General features: G+C 39.2%; 1 protein-coding gene across 1 annotated transcript in view; it reads left to right on the top strand.

Annotated features, from left to right (window-relative positions):
• CHM (CHM Rab escort protein) overlaps positions 1 to 25,157 on the top strand; it is a 153,391-nt gene extending 128,234 nt beyond the window's left edge. Inside the window, exons 13-15 of the mRNA XM_034781536.1 lie at positions 7,590 to 7,688; positions 16,738 to 16,907; positions 22,632 to 25,157. Of these exons, the coding sequence (XP_034637427.1) occupies positions 7,590 to 7,688; positions 16,738 to 16,907; positions 22,632 to 22,838 (476 nt within the window). The 3' untranslated portion in view covers positions 22,839 to 25,157. The remainder of the gene's footprint in view (positions 1 to 7,589; positions 7,689 to 16,737; positions 16,908 to 22,631) is intronic.
• Positions 25,158 to 26,393: the final 1,236 nt, after the last annotated feature.

Genomic DNA, 26,393 nt, shown 5'->3' with positions numbered 1-26,393 from the left:
ATGGTGGCATTTGGGCAGAGCTAAATTCTAGTAGCAGAGCACATTTCATAAATCTCTTATTTTATTTTTACATCATTATCTGTAAATGGGTTTTAACCTGACTGATTTCTCCCTCAAACAATTACTTAAGATAAGTATACAAATACATCTAGTCTTTGATCATAGTGCATAAATGACAGGCACATAATCGGTATTGCCAGCTGAGTGGAACCAAACTCCTTCACTTGCCCTAAAAATTGAGACTGTAATGATGAAATCATGAACTAAACTCATCGTTCTTCCTGCTAGAAGAATTACTTGAAGACAAATGTTGGCAACCACTGTAACTAATGCAGTTATACCTGAGTAAATCAAACATAATCAAAATATATACTGATGAGACTTCGTGACTCATAACCATAACCTCAAAGGTAATAAAAATGATTTTATAGAAAGTAAATGATGTGAACATCAGTGATTTATAGCTGTTTTTTTAGAAAAATAAATTGTATTCCAACATTTGAGATAGTAAAACATTTTAATTAAGGTTGCAAGACGACTTTCATTATCACCACACATTTTAATTTACTTATCTTTGTGATATACTCTCATTTTGGGCTGAAAGGTTCCATTCTTGGTTGAGCCAAAGGATATATTAATTTCTTATATTCCACAAAATGTTGGGTTTTTTGGTCTTTGTTACCCAAGAAAAGACGTACTTTTTTTCAAAACTCTCATTGACTTAGGTGGGGCTAGGAGTTCACTGAAAACGTTTTTGATACACTTGTAAATGAAATAAATTAACTGTAATGCTATGCTGCACTGCAGTTTTAAAAAAAAAAAGTGCCATGAATTTTTCTTTAAAAAAAAAAAAAAAAAAATTTTTTTTTTAAATTACAAAGCTGTATACAATTTTCCTGAAATAAGGTTTGTGTATGTGCAGTAACATTTTTATTCAATTTTAAGTAATTGCCTTTCGTACTGTTGGCTTGATCAAAATTGTATTTAATGTATAGTGACATGAGAATGGTAAGTTGAAAACCTATTCAGTTTGAATTGAAAATCTGTGGAGATGCTCACAGCATAGTTATGCTCTCCACAATACTGCAACTAGCATTTTCCTTTCCACCTGCTCCCTTCCCTCCCTTGAGACAGATTGTCCTGTCCTCTGATGAAACTGGGAGGGGAAAAGGGCCAGAAAATACTGTGTGGTTGAGAGTTCAAGGTAATTATCCACTTGGGTAGGAAGAACTGGAGATAGTGAACAGCGTGCATATCCTCTCCATTCATCTCTGCAAAAGTCTTGTACCACTAAAAGGCTTCCAGTCATAGCAATACTGCTTCTTGAGATCTGTGTGATCCATGAGTTCCCCTGTAACTGCTTTCCAGTAGAGGGGTCCAGCACGAGGTAATGCTTGCTTCAAGATCTTTAATACTGAACAGCGATCTATGGAGTCCAATAGAGACAGTATAGTACAGTGCCTGGCTCCATCCAAAAAGAAGACCCTGGGGAACAGAGAAAGAGACCACGTAGCTGTCCCATGGGAGATCAATGAAAAATTCCATCCCTTTTTTCATAAAAAAACAAGTATCCAGCAACCAGGAAAATTAAATACTAAACCTATATTCATACAGTAAGGTTGCAAATCTGATCACACGCAGGAAGTGTATAGTTTTGTGTTCAGTAGCAAGATTGACTTGCCCATACAGTATGTAGCATTTTCTGTTTTGATTGGTTATACGGGACCATAAATATATACTTTCCACATAGGAAAAAATCTCTCTAACAATCAAATTCTTCCACTGTCAATGTTGGATAGCTTTCTACAGTGTATTTCTCAGAGCTTCGTACAGTCTCTTTTTTAGATACTTGAAATCATGCTATACCCATAGTACAGCCTTGAAAATTGACATGAATATTTACCAGACCGTAAGCAAAATCTGTTTGTCCCCACACACTCACTTTATCATGATGATTGATGGCAACTTATGATATTTTACTCACATATAAAAAAATGGGCAAATAAATTTTCACAGTCCAGTATTATTTGATATTTAATCAAATATATTGTGACAGACCCAGAGCAGTGGGGTACAGGAGTCTGGTAGAGGGCAAATGTACTGGTCACTGGCTGAGTAGTTTTCTGTTCCCTGAGTGACCAGAGCAGGGGCTGCACTAGAGTAATCAGGAACCTGCTAGAACCAGTTAAGACAGGCAGGCTAATTAGGACACCTGGAGCCAATTAAGAAGTTGCTAGAATCAATTAAGGCAGGCTAATCAGGGCACCTGGGTTTTAAAAAGAAGCTCACTTCAGTTTGTGGTGCGAGTGTGAGGAGCTGGGAGCAAGAGGCGCAAGGAGCTGAGAGTGAGAGGGTGTGCTGCTGGAGCACTGAGGAGCACAAGCGTTATCAGACACCAGGAGGAGGGTCCTGTGGTGAGAATAAGGAAGGTGTTTGGAGGAGGCCATGGGGAAGTAGGCCAGGGAGTTGTAACTGTCATGCAGCAGTTACAGGAGGCACTATAGACAGCTGCAGTCCACAGGGCCCTGGGCTGGAACCCGGAGTAGAGGGTGGGCCCGGGTTCCCCCCAAACCTCCCAATTGACCTGGACTATGGGTTCTTCCAGAGGGAAGGTCTCTGGGCTGTTCCCCAACCCACATGGTGAATCTCTGAGGCAGAAAAATCCGCCAATAACCGCAGGACCCACCAAGATAGAGGAGGAACTTTGTCACAATATATATGTATTTAGTTCTTGTAAACTTGAATCAAAAGCCAGTTCCTCTCATCCTTAACAGTTTGGTGCTCTTCTATAAATTCCCTTCCATGACTGAAAGTACCCATGTATTCATACCTTACATACTATTGTAATAAACTTTGTACAAAAGATGCCTTGTGAGATATCATTTGAAAACTAATAACTCACTGATCATTATAATCATGGTGAAATGTATGTAGCAACATTATATGTAAAATTATGAAGTCTCCATGTGTGGTGGTGATGATAGCCCATGTTCAAAACCACCCAGCTCTGACTAGGCAAAAGTTGTTAAACAGGTCTATGCTAAACAAAGGCATTTGTGTTTACCTCAATTTACATACAAGTAGTAAACAGGTCCTTGAGACAGCAGGGAGAAGAGATGGCAGGAGACAAAGCACATACGCATTTCAGCAAACAATAAGTGAGAAAAGAGAACAAGGAGTGTCCTTCACCACCTGACTCCATGTCGTCGCCTTTACCGTTTAGGAACTAGCCCTTTGACTCTATGGGGAGATCCTAACCTGAGAATCATAGAATATCAAGGTTGGAAGGGACCTCAGGGAGGTCATCTAGTCCAATCCCCTGCTCAGGGCAGGACTAATCCCAAGACAGATTTTTACACAAGTTCCCTAAATGGCCCCCTCAAGGATTGAGCTCACAACCCTGGGTTTAGCAGGCCAGTGCTCAAACCACTGAGCTATCCCTCCCAAGTTGGTCAGCTATGTTGTTGGGAACCTGTGATCAAGATTTTACCTTGAACCAAGCCTAACTTGTGAAGGTTTAGCTACTAGGAATTGTTTTATATTTATTTTTCTTGTAACCATTCCTACCTTTAATACCTTATGCTTCTAGTCACTTTAAATACTTAGAGATAGATTTTAATAAACTAGTTTTATTTTTAATCTAAACTAATCAAGTGTTTGTGTTTAAACTGAACTGTTTCGGTAACTCCAATTAAAATAGCAAACCGTTGATTATTGACCCTTTACATGGGCAATGGACCTTTAATATCTGAACTTTCAATGAGAGGGCAGGATAGTGCAGAACACATGTTTTGGGGAAAATTCAGCACTGGGAGTGTGTGGGAGTCACCCTGCAAGTGGTTACCAAAGCTGATGGAAGTCAGAGTGTGACTAGTGTGCTGCTGACAGGCTGCTGGGGTCAGAGCTGCTGGACCAGGGCTGCAACTATCCACAGACACTCAGGATGTGAAGGCCGACGAGAGGGGGCGGGGGGAGCCAGTACAAATTACCAGAGCCCGGTGGTCCGGAAGGGGGTCCGGGGCCCGGCTTCCCTCTCTTGGCCCTGTTTAGCTGGTCCGCCCTTGCTGGAGGGCCCGAAAAAAAATTTTCACTTGGGCCCGAACCCGCTCTCGGCGGCCCTGGATGTGATCAGCATGCAAAACATTGTGAAGCACCCAAGGTTGCAGGGCAGGTGATGACATAGCTCCTCACTTGTCTGGATTGTACCCTGATATGTGGCACCTCAAATTTGTGAAAATTTGAGTTGCACTGAATTACTTATAATCTAAATTCCACCAGTGCCGTATAAGGATGCCTCTCTCTGATCTGTAAGTCCTCTCCATAGCCCAAAATCACTTACGAAGTGTGCAGGATACATGACATCAGCCTCTGTCCTTGTTGTTTCCCTAGTAACACTCCTTCTCAAACCTCAGAATTAAACTTGAATTGACTTATAAATTTTCAAACGGGCTTTTGATAGCATTTGGCACAAAGGTTATGGCAAGTTATGAGAATGTATGGTGTCCCCGAAAAATTGACAAAGCTGATAAGAAAAAATCTACAGCAAGTCAATAAGTACAATGAGAGTAGACAGCTGATGGAATGATTCAGAATGAGCATATGAGTGAGACAGGGATGCATTCTGTCACCAGATTTGTTCAGCTTGGTACTGGAAGCAGTAATGGCTGTGGCACTGAGATGAAACAAGAAGACTCATGTTATGTGCACTATCCTAACACAACCTTAGATTCGCAGATGATTTTGACATCACACCATTGAATAAGGAGGATTTACAGAGAATAAGTGACAATGCAGACTGGGAAAGCAGAAAAATTGATTGAAAAGCTGCATGTAGAAGACAAAAATTATGGCAACTGGAAGAAAAGAGAGGTAAAATCAAACTGACAAAAAATTAGAACAAGTGGAAAAAATTGTGTACCTTGCAGGACTGTTATCGAAGAATGAGAATTGTGAAGATATAAAAAGAAGATTCAGACTTATTGCTGCTGCATTCAGAAAAGTCTGCAAGATCTGGAAGGCTAAAAGACATTTCATAAAAACAAAAGTTAACACAGATGAGACAACTTTCATGCTGGTCCTGTTTTTCAGGTTGGAATGCTGGAGTTATGAAGACAGCCAATGAACAAAAGGTTTTGATTGCAGAAATGAACTGGCTCAGTGGAATACTGAGAGTTTCAAGATTGCAGAAAATAAAAATTGAAGAGATCAGAAAAAGTCTAGGGCAAGAATTAACACTGTCATTGAAAATTAAAGAAAGACGTCTGTGATGGTTTGGAGACATGTCAAAACTGAACCTGGAAAGGATACCATACATAGCAACACATGCCACTGTGCAAGGAACTAAAAACAGGAATACAGGGATGTTTTGGATAGATACAGTAAATAATGACATAGATCAAAAAGGTTTAAAGATGAATGAAGCTGGTACAAGACAGACAGACTTTATTCAGCCCCATTGTTGCCATTGAGCTTACAGATGGGAATCAAAGAAGATGGAGGAGATCTCATTTCACATGCTCTTGTGCTTTTAAAAAAACAAAAAGGGTGGTGACCTCACAGACAAGAGAATAGCATCTTCACTGAGACAAAACTTGGATAGTCACCTCAGCACTGAGAGTATTGTCTGCAATGTCTTTTGCGTGGCTGTTCTCAATGGTGGGGGGGGGCATTAGGAGTACAAAATCAAACAAAAACCTATATAAAATCTACTTTAAAATAGAATTTCCCTAGCAGTATCTTTCAGGACTCTCACCTGACTAAGATTTGCTGTTCAATCCTGGAGGGACTGCAGCTCCGTCTGTGGAATTTGGACTTGCAGACTGACATCTGATGACATCCTTCCCAAATATTCTGTTGGTAATCTCTTTGGGAAGCATAGGGACAAAGCAGTCATTGAAGCCATGGACAAGGGGAAGTAGGGCGTGTTTAAAATGTTGGCTAGCAAGTGTTTTCAGATATAACCTGATGCAATAGTTTATACAGGACCTTATTTAGATACCTAAATAGAACCTGTTGGGGTCTCTGAACTCTTCTGAAAATCTGGTTCAAAATTATTGGGTTGTGAATATATTTTTGTTGACATCAATGACTCTAAAAGTTGAAAACTCTGACATGGATCTTTTTACTGTAAGTTTCAGTAAGTTTCAGACGCATGTTCTGTTCCATCCTCCACTTTTACAAGCTGTCTGGAGAGACACCATAGCTGACATTGTGCCAAGTATATGCATCACTTTTTCTTGTTGCTGCTTTTTTTAACATGGTCATATCCTGATATTGGAAGCCTTTTCTGTAAGTGTAAAATCTCTTCTCTGTATCTACCCATGGATCTCAAATGATATTCTGCTCTCCCAATATACACAGAAAACTTATTGACATTAACATGAGATCTGTGAATGTAAACAGGACAGATTACAGTGCACAGATGACACATAATCTGACAGGGGAATTTGGCCCTAAAATTAATATTGGCTTCTTCTGGAATGGACAGTGTTTCATGTGCTAGATAATAATAATTTGAAAGGACTCCAAGATTATAAAACTAAAGTGGTCTTTTTTTAGAGAGGATAGTTTATAAAGGTGCTGCAACTTCTGGTAGAGTTCTAGCTTTCTATTCAGACTGATTTGTCTGGTGCCTCTTCCAAGCTCTTTCTTCCTGCAGCCTGTGCTCCTCCCTCCAAACCTCACTGCATGTTGCTACAGACAAAACTCTGGATATTGAACTATTATATCAGAACTATATTGAAATAGTTGTTTGCAACTTCCACTCATGCTAGTAAGACTGTTACTCAAGAGGCAAGTTAAACCTATTACAGGCAATGCTGTGCTAATGATTGTAGTCACACCTCTTTGTTCAACATGTGACTGAGCTACACGTATACCTTCATAGTGAACTGCTATCTCGGTATTGCTTTAAGTAAATGATCCGATATTTTTAAGTACAGTATTGACTGGAAACATTGCCTTAGACTTTGGATTAAATTGCTTGAAAATACATTCACTCTCTGAACTCCTTTTGAGGTTTTGCAGGCACTTTGTAGGCTATTTTATTAAGTTTAGGAAAAGAAGGAAATTGGAAGTTAGACTCTCAGGTACAAATACCAATGTGTCTGAATGAAGAGATTGAAAATATTCATAAAGATCTAGAAAAGGAAATGTACTGTTGTGGATTTGTTTTTAAGGTAGATTTTTATATTATGTATAATTTAAGTTTAAAAAGCAGATATTAAATGTTTAATTGACTTGCTCTGTAAGAATTGGAGAAAGCTAAATTTTTGCACTGTAAGAGTCAGATGTGGATAGCAGAGTTACTGGTTCCAGTAATGTTTATAAAAAGAGAGTCTACCGCCCCCCCCAAAAAAGTTTCACTTTATGTTTGGGGATCTTTCTCAGAAATTTATCATTACTCTTCCTAAACTGAACTTCTCTGCTCCGGAAATGCAGCTCTTCTCTTAGTTGAGAGAAGTGACATCTGTTTAGAGAAATCATTTCTTGGCGCTGGTGTTCTTTTTTATTTTTTAAAGTTGTAATCAATATTTGTATGTAAGGGAGTGGTAAGAATCATAATCAATCTGTGTTTCCCCCTCCAACAGACTTGGTTCATTTTACCTGCTCATCAACTAAAACTGCTAAAGAAGATTTAGAGCCTGTTGTACAGAAGCTGTTCTCCCTAAATGCTGAAGCAGAGAGAGGTAAGAAAAATAGTTGAAAAGTATTATGAAAAAAAATTACAAATATGTTTACCTTCTGAATTTTAACATTTCTTCTACTGAACATCTGAATCCACTATCAAGATGAAAACAAGAGTGATCTCCGCTTGGTCGGCTGTTTGGGTATCCATGTTCTAAAGTAAAGGAATGGATTCAAAATATTTTTAAAAAGAGTGAGAGAACATAATTAGATAAAGGTCACTTATCTCTTTCCTTGACTATGATGTAATGGTCTTGGGTATACCTTCAGACATTGTTTAGGTCCAACAGTTCTGAAGGAGCAGAGCAAGATCTTGGCTATAAATGTCCAGCATTGAAGAAACCATGGGAGGCCTGAAAGCATTTTCTGGTGTTTTCATTTCTAACAAATGTTTCCTTGCATGGGAAAGGTTTGTTCAAAAGAACTTACAGACACTACTGCTGAAACATCAGTGCAATTTCCAATGCATTACTTGTATCCCATCTTTTTCTTATTCTTTCTTATTTCTTATACTGCTGCCCATCATTTTAGTATTGGCACTCCCAAGATAAAATAAAATCCCAATAGGCTGATGATTTACTTTTCCAGTCTGATTCCCCAGAGCAGTCAGGGCTGTGTGCTTTTTTTATGGTGTTCTTTTCCTTTCTCTTATGACTACTCTTACATTGCTTCTCGTCTTTCTCGTCTTCATCTTTTTCCTCCACTTCTCCTCTTGTTTGCTGTTTGTAACTGCAGTTGTGCAAATTCTAAGTTGAAGTGAATTGTACACTTCATCCTGAAGATAATGAGATTTCTAATCACTCTTAGGGTATGTCTACACTACGAAATTAGGTCGAATTTATAGAAGCCAGTTTTATAGAAATCACTTGTATACAGCCGATTGTGTGTGTCCCCACATAAAATGCTCTAAGTGCATGAAGTCGGCGGACCGTATCCACAGTACCGAGGCTAGCGTAGACTTATGGAGCGTTGCACTATGGGTAGCTATCCCACAGTTTCCGCAGTCTCCGCCGCCCAGTGGAATTCTGGGTTGAGATCCCAATGCCTGAATGATGCAAAACAGTGTCGCGGGGGCTTCTGGGTACGTGTCGTCAGGCACCTCCCCCTCCGTCAGAGCAACGGCAGACAGTCGATTTGCGCCTTTTTACCTGGGTTACCTATGCAGACAACATACCACGCCAAGCATGGAGCCCGCTCAGCTCAGCTCACCATCACCATATGTCCTCTGGGTGACGGCAGACGTGGTACTGCATTGCTACGCAGCAGCTAATTGCCTTTTGGCAGTAGACGGTGCAGTATGACTGGTAGCCTTCATCGGCAATCTGGGTGCTGGCAGACGTGGGGCTGGCAGACGTGGGGCTGCATTGCACACAACAGCAGCCCCTTGCCTTTTGGTAGAAGATGGTATATTACGACTGGTATCCGTCGTCATCGTACTGCAGTGGCTGTCAATCATGGGCACCTGGGCAGTCTCGACGATGATGGCTATCAGTCGTAGTATGCTATTTTCTGCCAAGCGCCCAGTATTTTCTGCCAAGCACCCAGAAGATGCCGAGGGCTATCAGTCATGCTGCACCGTCGTCTGCCAGCTTAAGATGTAAAAAATAGATTTGTTCTGTATTCATTTGCTTCCCCCTCCCTCCGTGAAATCAACGGCCTGCTAAACCCAGGGTTTTGAGTTTAATCTTTGGAGGGGGCCATTCTGTGTGACAGTTGTTTGTGTTTCTCCCTGATGCACAGCCACCTTTGTTGATTTTAATTCCCTGTACCTGTACGCCATGTCGTCACTCGCCCCTCGCTCCCTCCCTCCGTCCATCAGATACTAGTTTCGCGCCTTTTTTCAGACCAGATGCCATAGCACTGGGATCATGGAGCCCACTCAGATCACCACGGCAATTATGAGCACTATGAACACCACGCGTATTGTCCTGGAGTATATGCAGAGCCAGGACATGCCAAAGCAAAACCAGGACCAGCCGAGGAGGCGATTGCAGCGCGGCGACGAGAGTGATGAGGAAATTGACATGGACATAGACCTCTCACAAAGTACAGGCCCCAGCAATGTGCAAATCATGGTGTTACTGGGGCAGGTTCATGCCGTGGGATGCCAATTCTGGGCCCGGGAAACAAGCACAGACTGGTGGGACTGCATCGTGCTGCAGGTATGGGACGATTCCCAGTGGCTGCGAAACTTTCGCATGCGTAAGGGCACTTTCATGGAACTTTGTGACTTGCTTTCCCCTGCCCTGAAACGCCAGGATACCAGGATGAGAGCAGCCCTCACAGTTGAGAAGCGAGTGGCGATAGCCCTGTGGAAGCTTGCAACGCCAGACAGCTACCGGTCAGTCGGGAATCAATTTGGAGTGGGCAAATCTACGGTGGGGGCTGCTGTGATCCAATTTGCCAGGGCAATGAAAGACCTGGTGATATCAAGGGTAGTGACTCTGGGAAACGTGCAGGCCATAGTGGATGGTTTTCCTGAAATGGGGTTCCCAAACTGTGGTGGCGCGATAGACGGAACCCATATCCCTATTTTGTCACCGGAGCACCAAGCCACCAACTACATAAACGGCAAGGGGTACTTTTCAATGCTGCTGCAAGCCCTGGTGGATCACAAGGGACATTTCACCAACATCAACGTGGGATGGCCGGGAAAGGTACATGATGCTCGCGTCTTCAGGCACTCTGCTCTGTTTCGAAAGCTGGAGGAAGGGACTTTCTTCCCGGACCAGAAAATAACCGTTGGGGATGTTGAAATGCCTATCGTGATCCTTGGGGACCCAGCCTACCCCTTAATGCCATGGCTCATGAAGCCGTACACAGGCAGCCTGGATAGTAGTCAGGACCCGTTCAACTACAGGCTGAGCAAGTGCCGAATGGTGGTGGAATGTGCATTTGGACGTTTAAAAGCGCACTGGCGCAGCTTACTGACTCACTCAGACCTCAGCGAAAAAAATATCCCCATTTGTTATGGCTGCTTGCTGTGCGCTCCAGAATATCTGTGAGAGTAAGGGGGAGACGTTTATGGTGGGGTGGGAGGTTGAGGCACATCGCCTGGCTGCTGATTACGCGCAGCCAGACACCAGGGCGGTTAGAAGAGCACAGCAGGGCGCAGTGCGCATCAGAGAAGCTTTGAAATCGAGTTTTGTGACTGGCCAGGCTACGGTGTGAAACTTCTGTTTGTTTCTCCTTGATGAACCCACCGCCCCACCCTCCAACTCTCTACTTCCCTGTAAACCAAAAACCCCACCCTCCCCTCCCCCTTCGAGCACCGCTTGCAGAGGCAATAAAGTCATTGTTACTTCACATTCATGCATTCTTTATTAATTCAGCACACAACTAGGGGGATAATTGCCAAGGTAGCCCGGGATGAGTGGGGGAGGAGGGAAGGAAAAGGACACACTGTAGTTTAAAACTTTAACTCTTATTGAAGGCCAGCCTTCTGTTGCTTGGGCAATCATCTGGGGTGGAGTGTTCTTGGGCGTCTGGGTGAGGAGGCTATGGAACTTGGGGAGAAGGGCTGTTGATTACACAGGGGCTGTAGCGGCGGTCTCTGCTCCTGCTGCCTTTCCTGCAGCTCAACCATATGCTGGAGCATATCAGTTTGATGCTCCAGCAGCTGGAACATCGACTCTTGCCTTCTGTCTGCAAGCTGACACCACCTATCCTCTTCAGCCCGCCACTTACTCTGTTCATCCTGCGATTCAGCCCGCCACCTCTCCTCTCGTTCATACTGTGCTTTTCTGTAGTCTGACATTGACTGCCTCCACGCATTCTGCTGTGCTTTTTCAGCGTGGGAGGACATCTGGAGCTCCGTGAACATGTCATCCCGAGTCCGCCGTTTTCTCCTTCTAATCTTCGCTAGCCTCTGCGAAGGAGAAACATTTGCAGCTGGTGGAGGAGAAGGGAGAGGTGGTTAAAAAAGACACATTTTAGAGAACAATGGGTACACTCTTTCATGTTAAATTTTGCTGTTCACATTACACAGCACATGTGCTTTCGTTACAAGGTTGCATTTTTCCTCTTATATTGAGGGCCTGCCGGTTTGGTGTGAGAGATCACTCACGCAGTGCCAGGCAACAGATTTCGGCTTGCAGGCAGCCATGATAAGCTACAGTCTTTTGGCTTTTTTCACCTTCTTAACATGTGGGAATGGTTTCAAACAGTAGCGCCCTCATTTCCCATAGCAAGCACCCATTGGGTTGGCCATTTAAAATGGGTTTGCAATGTAAAAGGAGGGGCTGTGGTTCCCGGGTTAACATGCAGCCCAAACCCAACTAAGCCCCCTCCGCCCCCCAACACCCAATTCTCTGGGATGATCACTTCATCCCATCCCAACCCCCCTGCGTGGCTAACAGCGGGGAACATTTCTGTTCAGCCGAGCAGGAACGGGCACCTCTGAATGTCCCCTTAATAAAATCACCCCATTTCAATCAGGTGACCGTGAATTATATCACTCTCCTGAGGATAACAAAGAGCGATAAGGAATGGATGTTGTCTGCATGCCAGCAAACACTGGGACCATACGCTGCCATGCTTTGTTATGCAATGATTCCAGACTACGTGCTACTGGCCTGGCGTGGTAAAGTGTCCTACCATGGCGGACGGGATAAGGCACCCTCCCCAGAAACCTTTTGCAAAGGCTTTGGGAGTACAAGGAGAGCTTTCTGGTGATGTCCCTGGAGGATTTCCGCTCCATCCCCATACACGTTAACAGACTTTTCCAGTAGCTGTACTGGCCACGATTGCCAGAGCAAATTAATCATTAATCATTAAATACGCTTGCTTTCAAACTATGTGTAATATTTACAAAGGTACACTCACCAGAGATCCCTGGTGTGCCCTCAGGGTCTGGGAGCACGCCTTGGGTGAGTTCGGGGGTTACTGGCTCCAGGTCCAGGGTGATGAACATATCCTGGCTGTTGGGGAAACCAGTTTCTCCGCTTCCTTGCTGCTGTGAGCTATCCACATTATCTTCTTCCTCCTCTTCCTCGTACCCCGAACCCTCTTCCCTGTGTGTTTCTCCAGTGAAGGAGTCATAGCACACGGTTGGGGTAGTGGTGGCTGCACCCCCTAGCATGGCATGCAGCTCCGCGTAGAAGCGGCATGTTTGCGGCTGTGCCCCGGACCTTCCGTTTGCCTTTCTGGCTTTGTGGTAGGCCTGCTTTAGCTCCTTAATTTTCAGGCGGCACTGCTGTTCATCCCTGTTATGGCCTCTGTCCTTCATGGCCTTGGAGACCTTTTCTAATATTTTGCCATTTCTTTTACTGTTTCGGAGTTCAGCTAGCACTGATTCATCTCCCCATATGGCGAGCAGATCCTGTACCTCCTGTTCGGTCCATGATGGAGCTCTTTTGCGATCCTGGGACTCCATCACGGTTACCTGTGCTGATGAGCTCTGCGTGGTCACCTGTGCTCTCCACGCTGGGCAAACAGGAAATGAAATTCAAACGTTCGCGGGGCTTTTCCTGTCTACCTGGTCAGTGCATCTGAGTTGAGAGTGCTGTCCAGAGTGGTCACAATGAAGCACTGTGGGATAGCTCCCGGAGGCCAATAATGTTGAATTCCATCCACACTACCCCAATTCCGACCCGCTGAGGCCGATTTTATCGCTAATCCCCTCGTCAGAGGTGGAGTAAAGAAACCGGTTTAAAGGGCCCTTTAAGTCGAAAGAAAGGGCTTCGTCGTGTGAACGTGTCCAGGCTTAATTTGATTTAACGCTGCTAAAGTCGCCCTAAACTCGTAGTGTAGACCAGGCCTTATTCCCAGTAATGAGTCCCAAAGCCTTGTCCCTATTTCTGAGAAAACCCTGGCAGATGTTTTCATGAGCTTCGCCCTTGACATGGACAGCTTCATAGTGTCTGGGGAATGTAGCTGTTGAAGAATGCGGTTGTTTGAAGGAGAGGATTGATCTCTGAGGTATCTTAAGCCAGTTCATCAAAGGTCCTCAAAAATCAATACCAGAATTTTGAATGTAACCTTGTATTTTGTGTGGAAGCAGTGTAGAAGGTGGAGTAGCAGGGTAAGGTACTCTTGGTGGTTGCTGTGTTCTGAACGAATAAAGCTTTTTTTAACGTTGGAGTACTCATACTCAACTATAGTGAATTGCTTTCTCATAGCAAAACACTGGAACTTTTTTTGTCAATTGGAGTATTACTTTGCGACCAAACACACATACTGACTAGTGTAGATCATTCTAATAATCATTGCTGATAACCTACTAACTTGCAAAATGATCACTGTATAGCTAAGGATTCACAGCCTATTTACCATGTTTTGTGAATAGTTGATATTTAACTTTTCACTCTTTTCCTGTTTCTTCTCTTTTCCCCTTTTCTTAATTCTCTTTTGTAGCTTCAGGGCTTGTTGATAAACTGTTTCTTTTTGATAATAAAAAGTGGAAAAGCTATTATTTCCTTCATCAGAAGGTCTGATTTGGTTTGAGTAGCACATATATCTTCAAAAAATATTCTTTTCTTTCTTTTCAGTTTACAGTACAGGCAAATCTCATTTTTACAAAAGGGGAACAGCAAAAATTGAAAAATCAGGTTTTTGTAAAATTTGAGGAAAATGCAATTACCTACCTATTGGACTTTGGAAGACAGATTTTGGACAAAAAAAGGGAGGGTTGTAAATACAAGTTTGTAAAATAGGGAGTTACCGGTGTGTTTTATTTCTTTCATTCAGATATTTCATTACTAATGTGCTCATTCAGTTAAAGCCCACAAAGCTGTATACTAGAGATCGAGGCTTAAACATATAATCTGTAGCTTGCATTTTAAAAAGCAGTGTTGTATGCCTCTTAGAGTATCAAATGGTAAATAAATGATTAGCTTGCAGTTCAGTGTCTTTTTTTACATTAATCTTAATGTTTAAAGTGATCCAGTTTTGAAGTGAAATATTATTTAGAACCTGACTGAAATTTTTCTATAAGAACTCAGATCAGAAGGGGTCCTCAGGTGCACTGAGGCACTGAAAAGCTAGTTTTCACTGACACATAGGCCTTTTTATCATCAGGATGAGGTAGTGGTCGTATTTTAATTAAAATGTCAGAACAAATACTGTTGGAGTTATTGAAAATGAATCACTAGATAAAGTGAGCACTGGCCCATGACAGGTCAGAGAGGGAAAGTCACCTGGAGAAGAGGACTTCATTTATTTTCCTGCCTAAATGAGGAAGAAGTAACTTTTATGAGCAGTATGAACTTTTTAATATATTAAAGTGCATCTTATTCTGTATTAAGGTTCATGCTTTCACAGGCTGATGGATTTAATTTGTTTTCAAATTATTCAGTAGGGTTAACAGCTATTTTTTAAAATAAATTGTTTGATAGTCATAAAAAATAGATGCTGATGGAATGATCTAGATTTATCCTTGTGTTCTTGCTGTTTTGTTTACAGTACTATGTTGCTTATATATTTCTGAATGTCAGCATTATCTGGCAGGACAGTTGGTTCTTTGAAAAAGAATAAATCTAACAGATTTTACAAGGCGTAAAGTTTTATGCAGGATGATAATGCTGGCAGCATTTATTATAGACAATATAGAATACCAAAAAGGGACAGAATGAATTTGCCAAATAAAATAACATCTAAAAATCTCAGTATCAGTATTGTACATTCTGCTTTTGCCTTGCTGCACTATCGTCTTCTAAGAGATGTTGCTGGTTTTGTGCAGGTTGACAAACAATATACTGAGTAACAGGAAGAAGAGACAGATAGTAAATGAGGAAGAAATAGAAATTGGTGGTTTCCCATGCATTAAGAATAACGTGCACTCTTTGATAAGCAGAGATAAATAGATAAATTCACCTTTGATTTCCATTTAACAACGACACAACAAAAAAGACAAAATAGAATGACTAAGCTATCTGAATTGGAGTAATTTATTATTTTTGTTGTTCTCTGTTATCCGTGGTTGTTGTAGTTTATTTTCTGTATTTGTTGCCAATTCTTTCATAAGAACTCCCGTTTGCATTGGGAGTTAGGCACCTTATTTCTGTAGGTCCCTTCTAAAAATCTCACCCTGTTGCTTGATAGCAGCAGGTTGACATGTCATACCTGTATTCAGGAACAAATTCCATGCTGACCAGGGGAATGAGAGTGGAAACAAATGGGGTAAGGTGAAAAGGTACTTGGGAGCCAAATTCAGAGCTTCTACAAGCATGTATATTTCCTATGTAAATCTCTGGATGAAACTCAACAGTGATATTGTTTTGACCAACTGATAAAGACATAGGTCTAAATGGAAAAGCAATGTAATTTGCATTTATTTGGCATTTGGTTGATGTACAAAACAAGTGTAACTGTCATACATACTGAAGGGATGGAAAAGGGAAGTGAAACAGAAAAAGCAACTAAGAGGTGGGTATAAGGTAAGATGAAATAAGGGGGTGGATAGGTCGACTGTTTTACCACTTACACCTGTCTTGTGATGTACAATGTCATATCAATGTAAAATTTGGCTTTTGGTTTTTAGGCATAGGAGAATGTACAGTCCATAACCACACTTTTTTTTCCCCCCTGCAGAGAAGCCCTTTTCTAAACAAGTCATGGAAAAACATTTAATGTGATTTGCTCTTGAAATTAAAAAGGGAGCACTGAGGGTAACACCAATTAGTGAAAAGGGTTGGGAAATGTATTGAACTTTAAAATCAGCAACTGCAGAATGAAGTGGTCAGTTTAGCACATACTGTAAGAGGACTCTTCTGGGGTCAATCAGGAGCAGTATAAGGCATGTTGGATTCAAATTAACTTGAATTTTTTTACTTTAACAAAAAAATTTATTCAAAAGTTAAAAATTGTAGTAATCCAGCAAGATTTAAAATGTTAAGTGGCTAATTAGAAAATTCCTTTCTTGAAACCTTATAATAAGAAGAATGTATTAAAAGCACTATCAGTATGCTTTAGTGCCTTTTAAAATGTATATATTTACACTCTATTACAGTAATTTCATGCTAATAACTGAATTGACTGTTTTATTATGTTGAGTTATACAGGTCTCTTATTATATTTGAATGCTGGTCACTGAAAACATTTCTTGCCATTTAGAGTCCGAAAATGGAGGAGGACTGGAAAAGCCCAGAGTCCTATGGGCAGTATACTTCAACATGAGAGATTCTTCAGGCATTGACAGGAATTCATATGACTGTTTACCCTCAAACGTCTATGTCTGTTCTGGGCCAGATTGTGCATTAGGAAATGACTATGCTGTCAAACAGGTAAGGGAACTCATATTTTTCAGTTTTGTGGTTGAAGAGCTTTCAGTTTAAAGGCCTCAGCTGGTGCTGGGTATAAAACAATACATTATAAAACAACAAACAGAGTGCACTGACAATATAGCTGTAATGTGCTTCATAGAACTGGTGACTGTTAAGAAATTTTTTGGAAGAGAAGTTGTTGAAAATTTGGGGCTCATAGAGAAGCCAGCTAATAAGCTGCAATAATAAGGGGGATGGGGTAGCTCAGTGGTTTGAGCATTGGCCTGCTAAACCCAGGGTTGTGAGTTCAATCCTTGAGGGGACCACTTAGGGATCAGGGGCAAAAAATCAGTATTTGGTCCTGCTAGTGAAGGCAGGAGGCTGGACTCAATGACCTTTCGGGGTCCCTTCCAGTTCTATGAGATAGATAGGTATACCTCCTGAGGTCCCTTCCAACCTTGATATTCTATGAATATGGAAGACTTGAAAGTGGGAGTGGGAGAAAAAGAAAGGGATCATTAGAAGACACTGTGGTGGAACACTGGGTTATAACAGAAGATAGGGGCATAATTTAGACATGGACAGAGCTATAGTGTCATTTGATAATAGAGGGAAAGTTTAAACTTAATGGGGGTGGGGAAGGGAAGCTAGAGAATCAAGAAAGCAGACATAACTGAAAAGGATGATCCTTGTATCAAGATTTTTGGCTATATTACAGGTGAAAGATGGGAAGACGAAAGAACACAGGATAGATTTAATCACATAGGGAAATAACCAGGGAACAGGCAATTTTTTTGGCAATGGGAATAAAGAGAATAAGGTGAATTCTGATGTCTTTGTAGAGAAGAGAGCAGCACTAACCAAGAAAAGCCAGAAAAAATTAAAAGTAGAATTCACACTGTAGAGTAAATTTTCAAAGTACAATGGATGTAGTTATGTAACTTCTGTTTGCTTTATGAAAAGATATGACACCAATGCTCAGCTGAAGACATGACCTCGCAGTGCTTTGGAGAAGATTTAAAAAAAAAAAAAGTTACTAGGCAAATCTAAATTTGCCTATCAGAGCAGCAGAGAGGTGTGGAAATAACCTTAACTATGGGTGGAATAAACAGCAGCCCAATCATCCAGGCTGCAGGTAGGATGCCCCTCAAGTACTGCTATATCACCTAGCTCCTCTTTGCCTGCTCTCCTTACTACTGTGCAGCAGAGGAAGAATGGATCATCTTGGTGTCCAGGCCCTGCCTCACCCCAAAAAAGACCCTCAAAGGTGTCTCCTCTTTGCTGTTCCCTTCAAGAATCCACCCTAGTAAGATAGGTTGGCAGTTTAGACCTATATACTGCACTTATCACCATGATATGAGTGCTTTCAGTGCTAGCACACACGAACGGTTTTTACACCTACATAATGTTAAGTGAATCTAGTATTTTTTTAAAAGTTGTTTTTTTAAGTGGCTCTGGCCAGAGAACATGAGTGGAAAACTTTTATCCAGCTGCAGTTTTTTATGGCCAAATATAAACCCTTAAAATACGGTTTTATAATGGAATGGCTGACACAGCCTGAACTTTAGTGTCAGAACAGTATAATTAAGGGCTAATAGTATCCTTCACTTTGTTTTACAAGGCAATATTTTGCTTCCCAAGAGGATATACTATGAGGATAACGGATTATGCAGAGAGAAATAGTGCAAAACATTAGGGTAGCACTGTTACATTGTAAATGACTTGTTTAAAAGGGAATTTTAAACTGTTTTACCATTTTAAACTGAGTTCCACTTAAAAGCTGCTTAAATTACATTTAAAAGTTAATTTTGGGCATATTACACATTTTACCCAGTGATGAGCTGTGGTATACCATGTCCACACCATTCCGTCCACACCCTATTATCCACCACCTTTTCTAGGACCATCATTGTTTTCCCCTCAACTTCATTTCAATGTGAGTGATATTACTGTAACTGGAAACTACTGCTGTTCTTTAAATTTAAAAATTCAAGTTGCTGTAGTTCCTCTATATGGCTCTGAAATGACTGCAACTAAAAGTATGTATTCTCTTCTGGGCAAGTGACCACTGAAAAGCTATTTGTAAACTGGCTTGAGCTCAGAGGAAGAGCCAAAGAAATGATCAAGAGCTGGAAGGATTGATTTATGGAAATAATATATTTAGTTGACCTAAGCAATGACTAGCTTTCAGTGGAACATAGTTCACAAATACATAAAGAATTTAAACAGCAAGGGGAGAGAGGAATATTTTAGTATGAAACATAGGGATGTTACTAGAAATAGTAATGGGATTAAACTAAGACTAGGAAAATGTAGCCTGAACATAAGGCAAACTTCTTGAAAATGAGGCTATGGATTAATCTTCCTAGGAATGTGGTAGAAGTTCCCTCACTTTGGATACATTTAAACTGCATAGGACAAAAGTGCTAGAAAATTTACTGTAGGGAACATGCTATGTTAGCATGGTGGTGGTCTGATTTTTGTACAATTACTAGTATGTTCTATATGACTGACAGTACCACAGTTTCTTTGCAGATGATTTTACTGCCAAAAAAATCCAGTAAATGGGCTATTTAACCTAAATTTTAATTGGTTAATTTTCTAGTATATCATATTGGGTTTTAATCTGATGTGATATTTTAATTCCCTCTATGATAAGGCTAAAGAGAGGAATTAGTGCTATTTGAAACTCCCTCTAAAGACAACAGGAGCTCTGAGTTTAAATCAAGGGCAGAATTCGGCTCCCAAATTTATTTGTTCAACAGCATAAACTGTTTATAGATGAATTATAGTGTAGTAGGTCAGTGTGGTGGTTGAAGCCAAGGTTTCATATTTAGTATAATATACCTGCACCGTATTTAAAATGCGTAAGATATTATTCATCTCAAGTTAATAGTATGCACTAAAGACCCTGTCAACGTTTGTGGCACTGCATGCCTTTTCCCCATTAACTGGTGGTATTTGGAAGTATTGAGATTTATGAAATTTATTGGTCATTTTGTATTTCATCCTGTTGTTAGTTCCACAGGATTCTGTATACATTTTATTAAATAGAAAGGGATTATATAGCTTCTGTGCAAGCTATTAAAGGTAGATGTCCAGAATACAAAAAAATACTATACGGTACATTGTCATTTTAATTTTTTTTTTAAACAGTGTAATTGTTGTTAAACTACAATATCTCTGTAGTTTCTCTACCCAATAGTGTATGGTGCTTAACTTAGAAATTTACAGATTGGAACGCTGTTACCTGTAACCACTAAATATCAAAGAAACTATTTACTATATCAGTTACTTACTGTGAATACCAAAGTGTTGTAATGAAGAGGCTGTTGAAATCATGCAGAATAACCAATAATAATTTAACTGAATACGGTTCACTTTAAATTGGTAAACCTGAAAGCACTCTGTACTATTAAATTGTTCAATTACAATCAAAGTCATGCTGTCCTACATAGCATACTGAGAAATGCTGTCCATGTTCAATCTCATAATTATCTGACCAAGTTTTGGAGTGGGTATTTGCTGGCTAATTTGATACTGACTATCAAAGGGAGATGCATTGCAAATGTTGGTCTGTTTTAGTTGGTGTTTTTCTTTAAATGTAAAATCCATTACATTTTCTTCATCATAGCAATGTCACCAGAGTAACTGTTGATTTGCTGTGGGTTAAAATAGAAATGCTGGAGATTTTTTAAAAATGTCTTCTTACCTTATCTTTAAAATTTTCCTTTGAGACTTGATATACAGAGTTTGGGATTTTTTTTCCAATCAAAAAATCAATTTGCCTGATTTTCAAATTGAAAAGGCATGGTTTGTATTGTAAAATAGAATTTGTGTATTAGACATGCTATATTCCTGATTTGTAATGGAAAACAGTTTTGAAATAGGAGAAAAAATGTAAATTAGGGAAACCAGAATTTTACAGTGATACCGAAATGAGTCTGTGTCACTTAGAAGCTTAGTAATGGAATCCTTCATCTCAGTTCAAATCCATTGCTGGTCAGAGGTGAGTGAAGTTCATCATTAAAAGGCTCTTTGGTTAATGTGGACTTGTTAATCTCAGAACAGTTCCTGAGTGGACAGGCACCCCCACCACAAAACCCACCTCTGCAGTTGGTACTGGTTGACCTCATTGTTGGCCAGTGCAAATGCCAGTGATCAGATGGGCACAGAAACTAAGTTTATCCTCTAATCTCTTGAAGTGATACCTACACACATCAGGATGAGGTATATTGAAAGGAGAGAGTGGGGGAATCTTCTGTTGCCGCTGTCCATGCTGTATCTGTTCTGTGAATAAATAGACCCCTTAAGTCTCCATTTCCAAGCTGAAAATCCAGCTTGAATACCACTAATCCCTTGAGTACCACTAATTTCACAGGTGGAGGTGGGAAGTGGGAGTGGAGAGTACAGATCTCATCGCATTCCAGATTTTATTTAGACCCTGATCCTGCAAAGAGATGCACTCAGGTGGAACCCTGTGCTCTTGTAGAGCCCCATTGACTTCTGTGGGACTGTGCTAGTGCCAGATCCACTTGCCTTAAAGTGTAAGCTCTTAGGGACAGGGAACTTGTCTTCAGTTTGTCTGTACAGTGTATATCATTTGGTGTTATCGAAACAATAATCCTCAAACTGTAAGACTCCTTAGCTCTCCTTGTAAATCAGAATCATTAAATGGCCTATAAAAGGAGATTGCTTAATTTGGGAAAAGCAATGTAAATAGAATAACAAAATAAGTAATGATACCTTTTGCATAGCTATGGCTATCTGGGATTTTGCCCCTGGTCCCCGAGATCTTGAATCTATGCAAAATGTATGATTTGCAGGAATTACTGTTCCTTTGCCGTTGCATGCTTACCCAGAATGTAGTGTATTTACTATTGTAATCCATGCATTATTATAGCATGTGTCCTGATTCTTCCTACAGTAAGCATTTTTTTTAACATCAATCATTGTGACAGTCGACAGCTTAACACTGTCACTTTTAAGTACTTAATTACTGAACCTTAACAGTGTCTGGAATAAATTATTTAATAATGAAATCATTGTGTTACTTCTTATAGCAACTTTATTCTTATTAAAATATAATGTATTATGTATATAGACACCTTTTTCAGAGAGGTGGTCTGTGTGTTTGGGTACACATGCATACAAACACAAATTTTATAGATATATAAGCATTTATAACTGTTTTGATAAAATATAAAAATAAATCATGCAAAACTACATATACATTTGTCAACAAAAATAGTACATTTTACAGTAATAGTAATTAATATCGAGCTATGCATTTAATGAGAAAAACATCAGTAGTAAATCCTACATGCAAGCAATACAGCTATGATTTTTTTGCGGTTTTTAATTTAAAAAAGGAGGTATTTGGGGGGATAGATGATCTATATTAAATGTTAACATTTTAATGGCTCCAATGGGCCGGTAAAGTTCATACCTTTGCTGGAACCAGGTGTGTCTTCTCAATGGAAAAAGATTCATACATTTTGTAAATGAAAGCTACATTTGCAATATACTGTAGAATGCACCAACAATTGCTGAGAAACTAAAAACCACAGAATCTGTCTTTTCACACGGTTTTCTTTCGGATTTTGATCTGGTTTTAGTAATACTGTCAAATGATCATTATAGTTTGTTGCAATGATAGAATTTTAATCTTAAATGTCAGTAAAATATTTCTGCAATATATTAAACATCAACCTAAAGTTAACTTTTTGTGTTTTCCTTGAATAGGCTGAGACACTTTTTCAAGAAATGTTTCCTAAGGAAGAATTCTGTCCACCACCACCAAATCCAGAAGATATAATCTATGATGGAGATGGGGCTCAGCCAGAAGACCCTGGATTCAGTAGTTCATCCAATATAAAAACAGAGCCCTCGCCCAAGGAAAGCAGTGATGGAGATAGCTGTAAAGTTTCAGAAGAACATCATAAAGAATAGAATGTACTGAGATTGAACCCAGTATCACTATCATCTCAGTGGAAGAGTTTGACTTAGTCGGGGGCGGGGAGTAGTACAAGCAGTTGTATGTACTATATACCATCTCCTTACTTAGGATGAATAATATCTTACTTTTTAAGTAGCCTCATTTGATTTCGATGGGCCTGCTTATAATTGAGTAATACTCAACCTGTCACAGGGAGGTTATCAGAGCTGGATCCAGAATCATAAAATAAAACATTTCATTTTCAAATCTGATTTTAATTTCCTTGAGAAGACTTTGTTTTTTTAGTAATGATTCCTCCACCTTACAGAGACACACTTGAAGATTATCAATAGCAACAAAACTTGTGAGTTAGTTAAATAGAATTGGCAACGGGACAAATCATCCACTGATGTAAATTGTAATAGCTATATTGACTTCAATTTACACCAGCAGAGGATCTGCCCCAAAATCTTTCCCTCCTTTAAATTGCATATAAGGAGGGAACATTAGACACTATTGACAGTTCTAGGGTGTTCAAGCAGATAAACTTTTGTATTTGCTGATACAAGTCCTTCATTTGAAGGCTGCTTTTAGAATAGCTAATATCACATTTACTTTGCTTATGAAAAATATTCTGTACTAGTTTTTGAAATTGGTGTCATAGGTTCATTATTCATATTAAGCAGAAATAAACTGTATATAATAAATACATTGGTCTCAATTGAAACCATGTATATTAGTACTTAAAACATTAAAAAAATTTAATACACTCCTTTTTTGATTGGTGTCAAGAATTTATCTATATTTGCCAGTGACTTTTACAGTCTAGTCAGGAAGAAAATATAATTACTTAAAATTACTTAAATTTACTTAAATTAATTAAAATTATTCTTACATAATTAAGAACCACCAGAAATACAGCATGTTTTTGAGTCTCTGTAAATATTTTGTTTAAACAAGATTAAGGCCCCAAACTTGCACATACATAAGAGTTTGCAATTTAAATAGTTAAAATAAATTTTTTTGGCCATAGTTTTGAAGGGAAAATGTTGGACTGGTTATAATTACAATTGTCTTCATCCCAGATAATGCATCTAAAAGTAGTGAGATAGCTGTAAATTATGCATTTTGTAATGATAAATCATAAAGCATATTTATACAAGAGAATTTGTAAATGTATTTATAAACTTGGCTTGTGTACAGAATTACAAAACTAGAAAAATCTTGAAAAGGTTAATGATAGTAAATAGGCTTTCACCTCTCTTCTAAATAATATTTTGAAATTCTACACTCTAGCGAAAGAAAGAAATAAGTACATATGGGCTTTAAATTACAAAAAACTGAAATTTGAGTGGTGGAAGTTTTACCAAAAAATCTAAATATTTACCTGAAGTCAAATATATACAGTATAATTCACCAATATCTATGCATATACACGGTGAACAAATTTTGATGATGGTCAGAGTTTAAACTGCTACCGAAGCTTAGATATGATTATATCATTATACAGCAAATTATAGTAATGTTTTAAATACTGTACATCAATACAAATAATGCCATCAAATAATTGACTGAATAATTGACCGGTATTGACTGAAATTATTAATACAGCTAGGATTTTCTACAGTTTTTCAGTAAATGTGCCTGCCTTGGAGATGGCTTTGTGCCATAAAGGTCGATTTATTTATTTTTTTACAACATAGCCAACACAATGTAGAACACTATTTTCTGTTGTGCATCATAATACAATATCCAGATTGCATTTATTAAATGTGTGTTAATGTTTGCATTCTGTCACATTTGTTTTTACTATAGGCATCATGCTGTTAATTGTAAAGTCCTCAGAAAAAATGTAGTTGAAATCCATTTTGATTGCTAAATAATAGTGATCCTTGGTATGCTTGCAATTAAGCAGCTAATTACAGATGGTAACAAATAGTCTGCCTGCCTTTTCATTCTCAGCTACCATTCCTATGTATATATCAAAAAGCATGAATGTAGGTTAATTATAGTTAACATTTACAAATCTGTAAAGGAACTCAGACAAAAACCTGGTTTCTATTTGCCTTTCAGTAACAGGAATCATGTTTGAGTTTTCATCTTTTATGTTTACAAGAAAGTAACATTTGTTGTTTGAAATTTAAAGGTTTGCTTGCACGTGCATTTCTTTCTGTATTTTCTTTCAGTTGTGCAAGAAAAGCACTTTACTGCTAGCTTCTAAAGTTTTGCCGAACTGTTTAATGTCCGTTTATTGTCACATTGCTATTTGTGATGTGATTAAAATTTACGTGCATCCCAAGAAATTTACTTAATAAATATATTTCATGCATTCATGTCAATGTAAAGTAAAAGGTTTGTATGTTACACATTTGATTTTTAGCTAAAACAAGGGCTGTGCAACTTACAAGTCATAAGCTATGATTTTATACTACATTGATTGCCTAAAAACTCTTTTCATGTCTTCTTCATATAGTGAATGAAATCTTAACTGTTTTTTTCCTGTGGTAGTTGAGCACCCAATAGCTCACTTGGAATAGGAATAGACAAGACTGTTGATGTTCTTTTATTATATGGAAATCATGTATTGAACTGTGGTTTGTTCTCAAATTAAATGATTTAAGCCTACAAAGTGAGGGTTAGGCTTATTTGAAGTAGTTTTTAAGGCTTGTCAGACAAGACATATTCAAAAGATAACATGACTTTTTAAGAACCAGCAATTTATCTGTGGGATTATTAATAAATCAAGTTAAAGAAAGATAAGGTTAATTGAATTTTTAAACAAGTAGCTGTATTATCCTTCAAGCACCTTGGAGCTCATACAATATTCACACCTTTTTTCTAATAAGTGCTTTGATATGTTTGAATTCCTTTTTTAATGAGTACTTTCTTTTTAACTTTGGTTAATGGGATTAACCCTTAATATTCAAACCTGCAATTTGATGCCACTTTTCCTTCCTGGTGTTGTATTGCCTGATCTCTGACAGCAATCAGTTACTCTTTCCTGGGAAGTATTTTCCACCAAGAATCTGCTGTGTCTGCTTTTTCTGGTGATGATGATGCTTAGGGCCATTTGACAGGTAATCATTAGAACTTGGATCTTTGCAGACTATGGGGTCTTTCCTCCTATCATTGCAAGGGGATTTATGTGGGTAACTCCCATTAATGCTAATGGACTTGCATATGTAAATCTTTCTTGTATCAATGGGTAAATTGACCCCTAAAAGAAATCCTCTTTGTATTAGACTTGCTGATGCAGAAGTGTTCAAGAATTACCAGTTCCTGGATGAAGTCCTGAAGTTTGAGAAACATGCCACCACTCTGACTTTGTAAGGAATTTCTAATGTTGTGTGTTTACTTTTAATTTTCTGTTATACTTTTGTAGCATACTGACAGATTTCCTCTAGCAATTTTGTCTTTTTTCCATGTAGCAAACATTGATTTTTTTCTATGCATCTTAAAATTGCTGACTTTGCTTAACAGCTTCAACTTTCATGGTGCCTTATATCCTGCCAAAAAAATCTTTGTACATGAGCAATGTCATTTGTGTCAAGAAAGCTTTAGGAATAGTG

Source organism: Trachemys scripta, chromosome 9, assembly GCF_013100865.1.
Source record: "Trachemys scripta elegans isolate TJP31775 chromosome 9, CAS_Tse_1.0, whole genome shotgun sequence".
In the NCBI taxonomy this organism is placed as follows: domain Eukaryota; kingdom Metazoa; phylum Chordata; order Testudines; family Emydidae; genus Trachemys; species Trachemys scripta.
The sequence above is the reverse complement of the archived record's forward strand: the minus strand, read 5'-3'. Positions and strand labels throughout refer to the sequence as shown.